The sequence below is a fragment of the Sus scrofa genome, chromosome 14, assembly GCF_054392235.1.
Source record: "Sus scrofa isolate SSC_HxYL_T2T_F1_AM1 chromosome 14, Sscrofa_HxYL_maternal_Yorkshire_Landrace_v2.0, whole genome shotgun sequence".
Classification (NCBI taxonomy): Eukaryota; Metazoa; Chordata; class Mammalia; order Artiodactyla; family Suidae; genus Sus; species Sus scrofa.
This window is the reverse complement of record NC_139396.1, coordinates 83,590,429-83,599,080: the sequence shown is the minus strand read 5'-3', so window position 1 is coordinate 83,599,080 and position 8,652 is coordinate 83,590,429. Positions and strand designations below refer to the sequence as shown.

At 40.0% G+C, this 8,652-nt stretch overlaps 1 protein-coding gene across 11 annotated transcripts in view; it reads right to left on the bottom strand.

Annotated features, from left to right (window-relative positions):
- Window positions 1-710: 710 nt before the first annotated feature.
- CSGALNACT2 (chondroitin sulfate N-acetylgalactosaminyltransferase 2) overlaps window positions 711-8,652 on the bottom strand; it is a 43,081-nt gene continuing 35,139 nt past the window's right edge. For all 11 annotated transcript variants that reach the window (XR_014827947.1, XR_014827946.1, XR_014827945.1 and 8 more), the window contains 2 exons: window positions 5,562-5,643; window positions 711-3,361 (listed from right to left, as the gene is read on the bottom strand). Coding sequence is in view for 8 of the 11 variants with exons in the window: in XM_084996993.1 (XP_084853119.1) it covers window positions 3,069-3,361; window positions 5,562-5,643 (375 nt within the window). In the remaining 3 variants the exon portion in view is untranslated. The remainder of the gene's footprint in view (window positions 3,362-5,561; window positions 5,644-8,652) is intronic.

The following is an 8,652-nucleotide window of genomic DNA, read 5'->3' as shown; positions in this document are numbered from 1 at the left end:
GCAAAAAGGTTGGAAATGCAAATTATAATTCATGCCTAATGCCCAGTAGATTGGCAAGAATTAATAAACCTGACAAAATTATTTCCAAGGATGCAAAGCAAACCTCTTACAGTGCTGCAGGTGGTCCACCCTGGAAAGTAAGTTGAATGTGCACACAACTGATGACCTGGCATCATTACTCCTAGAGAGATTCTCTCACTTGTAAGACCTGCTCAGCAGTATTCATGGCAACACTGCTTATGACAGCAAAAGTAAACAACAAAAACTATGAATGACCCAAATACCTGTAAACAGTAGAATAAATATTGTAGTATATTCATTCAGTGGAATACTAGGCGGTAATAAAAAATGAATTAATTTTGAGGTTAACGTGAGTGAACCTCAAAAACAATACTGAAAGTTAGATAAATAATGAAATCACATGTGTAAAAATGCAAAACGGTCTATTGGGTAGAGATATACACATTGTTGGAAAAATTGTGAAGAAAAACAAGTGAAAATTAGCACAAAAAATCAGGACAGTGACTACTATGGGGACAGTGAGGGTATGTGGTCTGGCAAGAGCACACAGAGATAATGGTCTCTATTCTAGTCTGAATAGCTGGTGCACTGCTGCTGGCTTCACTATTTTTCAAAGTACACAATTACATGCCATATGCTTTTCTGTATTTATGATATTTTACAACAGAAATAAACTTATCACATTTTCATTTAACTTTTGGTAATAAAATACTTTATTGGTACCGTTTAATGTCAAAAACATAGTAATGTTTCCATTGCTTAGCTTCCATCTTTAAATTAAAAGCTTGTTTTAAAAATAGGAGGAAAGAAAAAAAATCACTCAATTCTGTCAAAAAACAAGGTACAACTCACTTTTGCAAATAATTAAGTTCTCTCACTTTAAATACCCTAATTCACGGGTCTTCACAATAAATAACTGCGTATAAAAGGAGACAATGGCCTGAACAATTCTGCAGAGAACATCTTATAGATCTTAAAAAAACAAGCCTAAATGCTACCCCAACTTAAACCTGTAAGAATATTAAGTTATTACAAAATTGAATTCATGTAGCACCAAGAAATTTAGGATTTATAACATTTCAGATGATATGATTTACTGAGCAAAAAAGAATAATGATTTGTCTTCCATGAATTTTCAGGAGTTTATATACAAAGAGAATTCAATATAGATCCCTTTATAAAGCCAAAGTTTCAAAAATCTATGCATGCCTTTCACCATAGCTCCAATTTGTGGATCTAGCAATTGACCCTATGGTAAAAGATCCATGTGTGATTAAATAACATAGTACAGTCCTATCTGAATATAATTTCTTATTCATTTTGTCTCAATATAATTTACACCTTATTTAAAACATCATTCTATCTACAAGTTATATGTTTCTCTAAAGTATTCTGTAATTCAGATTTCCATTTAGACAACCCTCCCCTCCTCCCCTTTTCTCAAGTCAGTGTGATCTTATGGTTTTACACCTCATTCAATTGTTTGGTTTTTCTCCCTTCAGTGAAACTCCTCCTCAACTCAAAGTATTATAATAATGCAAATACAGATGTAGCATAATTAATATGTTAGAAAAAAGGATAATACATACATATGGATCCATGCTAAATGAAACAATACAAAGCATAAAACACACATGCTACACTCATCTATTCTGAACTAGCAATAAGAAGGCCCTGACAGGGCTCTGGCTCATGTAAACTTATGTTCCCAGATGCCTTTAGTAACCTGTACTCCAAAATAATAAACTGTTCTGTTAAAATGTTTCCATGTTTATCTGTTTGTTCAAAGTAGTTTATAGAAACTTCGGTTCCTAACCCTGAACATAATAAATGAGTAGTACCACATTATATTTTTCATCAAGTTATAGGTGCTAACCTAAGTATTTTCTATTATTACTCATTTGTTTAAAAACATTCAGGGGGCTGGAGTTTCCACTGTGGCTCAGTGGTAACAAACCTGACTAGTATCCATGAGGATGTGGGTTTGATCCCTGGCCTCACTCAGTGGGTTAAGGATCTGGCTTGGCCATGAGCTGTGGCGTGGGTCACAGACGCAGCTTGGATCCTGTGTTATTGTGGCTCTGGCAGAGGCCGGCAGGTGCAGTTCTGATTTGACTGGGAACTTCCATATGCCGTGGATGTGGCCCTGAAAAGAAGAAAAAAGAAAGAAAAAAAGAAAAAAAAATTCAGGGGGCTAAGCAACAAAGTTGAGGAATTTTTTATCTCTGTCTTCTCTTGATTAGTTGGGGATTTCAGATGTGTCATTTAACTACCCTCTGCTTTGGTGAAAAAAGGATTCTTCAAGCAAAAGACCAAAGATCTACATTTACAAACCAAGCGGGTTGACTGAGTGGTTGGCAGGTGAAGAGCCCCTGTCAGCACACTCCATCCATAACACTCTGTCCTCTCTGCAGGAAGAAGATGCTTCTGACCCACCATCAGCACAATACATTCCATCCCTCAGCGCAGATGCAACCAGAATACAGTCAGAACATGGAGCCGGATACAAATTAACTCAAAACTACTCTTAGGAGTTCCCATCGTGGACGATGGAAACGAATCCGACTAGGAACTGTGAGGTTGTAGGTTCGATCCCTGGCCTCTCTCAGTGGGTCAAGGATCCGGCGATGTCGTGAGCTGTGCTGTAGGTCACAGACATGGCTCGGATCTGGTGTTGCTGTGGCTGTGGTGTAGGCCGGCAGCTACAGCTCCGATTAGACCCCTAACCCGGGAACCTCCATATAACGTGAATTCAGCCCTAAAAAGACAAAAAGACCAAAAAACAAACAAACAGGAAACCTACTCTTAGAACAAAAACCAGATTTTGATTTGTCAATGATTCCATAGTGCAGTATTCTCACAAAACAGAAGTTTTGCATTGCAACACTTGTTTTTTCTTCTTACGCCAAGTTAAATTGCTGAAGCAATGTCAGCAAGAACGCAAGATAAGCACGTCTTCTCTGAAAGAGGCACTGCATCTGGAACTGGAATTAAGGCTAAATAAATAGTGCTGGCTTCCGGTTCAGACTAACACGTCCATGATTACATTAACCAACAGCTTCGCTATTTGTCCTATAGGCCTGTTTGTGAAGATGTGTCTCTATCTCCTCCCTGAAAACCAGCATTCCCAGGTGCGAGTGAGAGGCCTCGTTCATGGCTTTGGACTGGATGCACATGCGGTACTGCTCAGGGGTCAACTCATCAGCGCAGCGCTTCTCATGCCAGAGGTGGAAAAGGCCAGGAACTGGAGTCCGAATCACAATCAGGTCACCATGTAAGTATTTTCGATAAAGATGAACATCTTCTCCACCCCAACCTTTTACTTCCATGTCAAATCCACCTGCAGGAACAAAACTGACACTATTAAATAACTGCCTGGCAGCCAAGAGCACAGTCAGGCCTGATAAATATTTAAGCATTCTGCTTCAAATGAGATGGTACTGTACAGTCCAAAGACACCTGAAGTAGAGGACTGATGTTCTGGTTTGGAATTCCAGTTACCAGCTGGCATCTAGACGCTCAAGGTCTGTTGTTGAGAATATCAAAACAAGATGAAATATTTGAGAATACTTTGTAAACTTCAAAGTTCTACAGAAAATCTCTAGAAAGTCAAATAAAGGAGAGGGAAATATAAATCACACATGATATTGCCACCCTTAATATTTCATTATGTTTTCTTTCTGTCCTTTGAGATCCAACTTTTTCTGGGTCACAGAAAACTTCTCAGAGGGGAAAACAGAAGAAATGGTCAAGGTGGAAACATAAAATTGAGAATGGGCACACAGATGACTTAAAGCCACAAAAGTGGATGAAACTGCTAGAGTTTTTAGAAAGAAAACAGAGCTCATGCCTAAATGCTAAGAAAGGCCAGTTTCTAGAGGCAGAGAAAGACAAGTCAGTAAAAGAGACTGAGAGATGGCTCCAGCGGAGGGAGGAAATTCTGGAGAATGCGCCAATTTAGCAGTCAATGAAGACAGCGTCTTCAGGAAGAAATGGTCAATGGTGTGCTGCTCAATTAAGAATTTACAAAGAATCAAGTAGACCTGGCAACACAAATGTCACTTACAGCCTTACCAACAAAAAGGGAGAGTTTAGACTATTTCAAATTAATCTAAACGGAACTAATTTTTTAAAGAAAAATTTGAGTTTTTTTTTTTAAAAAGTTAGAAAAGATTCCTAAAAATGAAGAAAACATTTATTCTTTAATTAATAGCTTGGTTTCCAAATTATGTTTTTGTCAAATAATTCTGTCACTTAATAGCATAGTCACAGGATGACAGTAATGCTGAGATCTCTGAAAAGTATTAATTTAAATTGTCACAGTTTTACTAATTGCTATATCTTGGCTTTTTTTCCTTATAGATATGAACAAGCTCTTCAAATATTAGAGATAGTGTAGATAGCGAAAACAAACAGAGAACTTCTTGTTTCTGGTCCAGTATGTACAGAACTTAGAAGTCATCACTCTGTTCTGATAACAAGTAAAAAGTTGAACAAAGAGGTCTTCTCAGACCTCTCAGAGAAATAACAGTCACAGAGCAAACTGCTGCTCCCAAATTGTAGAGATAAATAGGTGGGCAAGACAGAATTACAACTATGAGAGAAGAAACCAACGAGTAGAAATCTCCAGGGGAACCAGTACTGGGGTAGGAAAATCTGAACTATAATTGATGAACTGCTAGAGGCTCAGTGGAAAAGTCTAGCAGTTGGAAACTCCTGGAGGGGCCTCTACACTTCTGTGAGTTTTACCTCCAGGTCTACCAGGTCCTCATGGTGAAGACTGTTGAGAAATCCCCCAGTGCTTACAAAAGAAGGGGGAAAGTAACCCTCTTAAAATATGCCAGAGCATTTTGCTCTTCTGAACAAGGCCTGCCCTCAGGAAAAACTATTTTACCAGAGTCTAACCTATCTGGGAGAAGGGACATACCCAACTCCAGCCCACTATGGCCATCCTGCTCCACCTAAGGTTGGGGCAGTGCCTGAGAAACAATTGTGAAGTTCTAAGTACAGACTCACAAACTCTTTAACAGAGTGAGACCACGTAATAGGACAAAAGAACATCTCCTCTTCTCCCACACCTCACCATCACTTCACTAAAGGTCTATTTACTGCACTTTCCTTTACCCAGTAGTCATGTTCAGCTGTGAAGAAAAATATTAGGCAAACTAAAAGTCAAAAAACAGTTTGAAGAGAAAAAGCAAATATCAGAACTAGACTCAAATATGACAGGGATGTTGGAACTATAGGACCATGAATTTAAAACTACTATGATTAGTCTGCTAAGGACTCTAATGGAAAAAGTAGACAACATGCAAGAATATAGGTAACGTAAGCAGACAGGCAGAAATTCTAAGAAAGAACCACAAAGAAATGCTAATTATAAACTCACTTTGCCTTTCATATTTCCAGACTCTTTAGCTAATCTTAAACATTCACAATTTAATAGGAAAGACACTCAAATCTGAAATCTTTTAGATAAATGACGTAAAGTATTATAGTAAATACCTAGAGTCCTATCCTTAAATCTAAGGTATACTTACCAATGGTCAGGAAATCTGATCGATACTGACAAGTCATTCCAAAGCCAAAATCTCGCCAAAAGCCAGAATCCTTTTTGTGAACCTAAAGTTTAAAAAATAAAATTCAATTTAATCCCTCAAAAACTGGAAGTTGTTTTAATCAACAATGAAACAAATTAAAATATTTTCCAAATAATACTTTTTCCTGTCATTTATGTGACTGATAATGGATCACATGCATTTGTATTATTAAATGCTTACAAACTGCCCCCTCCACCCCAAATAGTAATTCCAATGAGCACAGGATTCCTGCCACTCTTAATTTAACTGAATGCAAGCCTTGTACAAGGTGGCAAGCTCATGATCAAAGAAAATGATGTGACCTTAAGGGGTTTACATTCTATTTTAGGAAGACACCAGCTTGCATGAGCACATACTGCAATATCAGTTCTTCACAGTAGACCTTATTTGGTGCTTATCCCCTGCCCCCTTCCTGGTTGTGTAAAGTTCTGCTCTGGTAATTACTTGGCATCATGCAGCCCATGAACTTCAGGGATGCGCCTTCTACTTGCACGTAGAAGGGTCATGGGCACCCTACACCAGTGAGACAGTCTCACTCCACTTACTGTGGGAACTGACTCACTAACAGGCATTAGACAAAGTTCAGGTCAACATGCTAAAAAAAAGAAAGAGGGTTGTTTGGAACTTTGGAAAACAAAGCTCCCTCACTCTTCTGAGAGAGATACTAGAAAAGACACCTGCTCTCTCTTTGGATGGTGTAGGGCAGGAGTAAGCAAACTAAAGCCTCCAGGCTACATCTAGCCTGCCACCTGGTTTTATAAATAATTTTATTGGAACACAGCCACACTCATTTGTTTATAAACTCTCTATGGGTATGTTCATGGTACAATGGCAGAGTTGAATACCTGCAACAGGTACTGCATGACCTGCAAAACCTAAAATATTTTCTATGTGGTTCTTTATAGAATAAGTCTGCCAACCCTTAGTGTAGGGTATAGATGTGAAGTTTGGAACTGCTGCACTACTTTTCCACCATGAGGGAAAACAGCTTTAAAATGGAGAAGTCACCACTGAAGTCCAAGTAGAGAAAGAAAATCAGGACTTTGATGATATTGAGCCTGCGGAATCAAGTAAAAGTTGAAGCTTGATAAACCTTTTTTATCTATCTATCTATCGGCTATGCCTATGGAAGTTCCCGGGCCAGGGATCGAACCCATGCCGCAGAAGTGACGATAGATTCCTAATTGTTAGGCTACCAGGAAACGCCTATAAACTTTTTTTTTTTAATGCAGGCATTCATCAAGTGTTTAATCTGTTGGATTTGGCTCTGGGAGCTGGAATCCAGCAGTAAACAGAGGTGACCAAGTCCCTGCTACCACAGAGGCTCTGTTTTGATGGGAAAAGAACAAATAAATAAATAAATATACGTCTCAGGTAGTGATTCATGCCAGGACGAAAGATGCAGTAGGAAGAAAAGAGAGCATGACAGAAGGCCTGTTTTAGATATAATGGCCACAAAGGGCTTCTCTGAGGAGTTAGCATTTGAGCAGGGACCTTAGTGAAATTAGGGAGCAAGCTACGCAAGTATCTCGCGATCTTTTCGAGACACAGCATGTACAATGGCTCTGAGGTACAAGTGCACTTGAAGTGTTGGACAAACAGTAAAGAAACAACTGTGGCGAGAGCTCAGAAACCATGGGCAAGTTCAGAAAACAGGTCAAGAAACAGCTATTATACGGGAGTTCCCATCACGGCACTGGTGGGTTAAGAATCTGAGTGCAGTGACTCAGGTCACTTGTGAGGCGCAGGTTTGATCCCTGGTCCAGTGCAGTGGGTTAAATGATCTGGCATTGCCACAGTTATGGCACAGGTTGCAGCTACAGCTTGGATTCAGTCCCTGGCTTGGGAACCTCCATATGCCATGGGTACGGCCCTAAAAAGAAAAAAAAAAAAATTTAAGAAACAGCTATTATATTTTTCAAACTTCAGTGTTATTACAGTTTTTTTTTTAATAATTTTTTTTTTTTTTTTTTTCCTTTTTGGCTGTGCTCACAGCATGTAGAAGTTCCCAGGCCAGGGATCAAATTCTCACCACAGCAGTGACCTGAGCCACAGCAGTGACAATGCCGGATCCTTAAGCTGCTGAACCATCAGAGAACTCCAGTATTAGAGTATTTCTGATATGCTTATGGTAATGCCCTAGAAGAGGCAAAACATTAGGACAGGAGAGAGTGAACAATGGCTGTAGGGCGTCCTTGTTTAGGCATGAGGGATGGGTTCTAACTAGTTTACTACAAAAGGATGAGCTAGGCTTACAAAGGGATGGGGGCAGTTCCTCCACTGAGACTGGGGAGAGGCTGAGGGTGTGACACAGAGGCAGTGAGGCTGATGGATCTTAGGACAGGAGAATAAGGAAGTGAACATCTGACAGCTTCTAAGTGAGATGTGAAGCAGGATACATGGGGAGTAAGGAACACTGAGTGTTGCTGGGAGGTGTGAGAAAGACAGTGTGGCTGGCTTGGAGAACAAAGAGTGGGTGAACAAGGGTAAGGCACAGGATGTCAGGGCAGTCTGAAACCCCTGAGGCCTGTGGTCACATAGTTAAAGCTCTGCTGTGTACTGGGACTGGATGTTTCTCACTCTCCATATTCTGCTCCTCTGTGGACAGAGTTGTCCTTAACCCGGTTGGGGTTCTAAGAGAAAACTAGAAGGAGTGAGAGATGAAAGAGGTAAATATATAGCTGAAAAGAGGCCATGGACAATGCCTGTCCATGGTGTCTGAATTGGGTAAGGAGGGAAGTGTGGATGGATATGGATATAAGGAGGCTGATAGAAAGGAGAGAGGCACCTCACCCAAGCTGCAGCATCCTCAGCTTCCTCCTAGAAATGAAGCTAGAGCTGGGATCTGAGAGATAAGGAGGAGTTAGCTAAGTGACAGAAAATGTGCTGGGAGAAAGTTCCAGGCAAATGAATAGTTTGTGCACAGGCCTGAGGTGGGAGAGAGAATTGTGGATGAAAGATGGTGGGACTAAACACTGGGGTCAGAAGGTGCCCACAAATGTGAAACAGGGCTCGGTAAACTTTTAAGTTC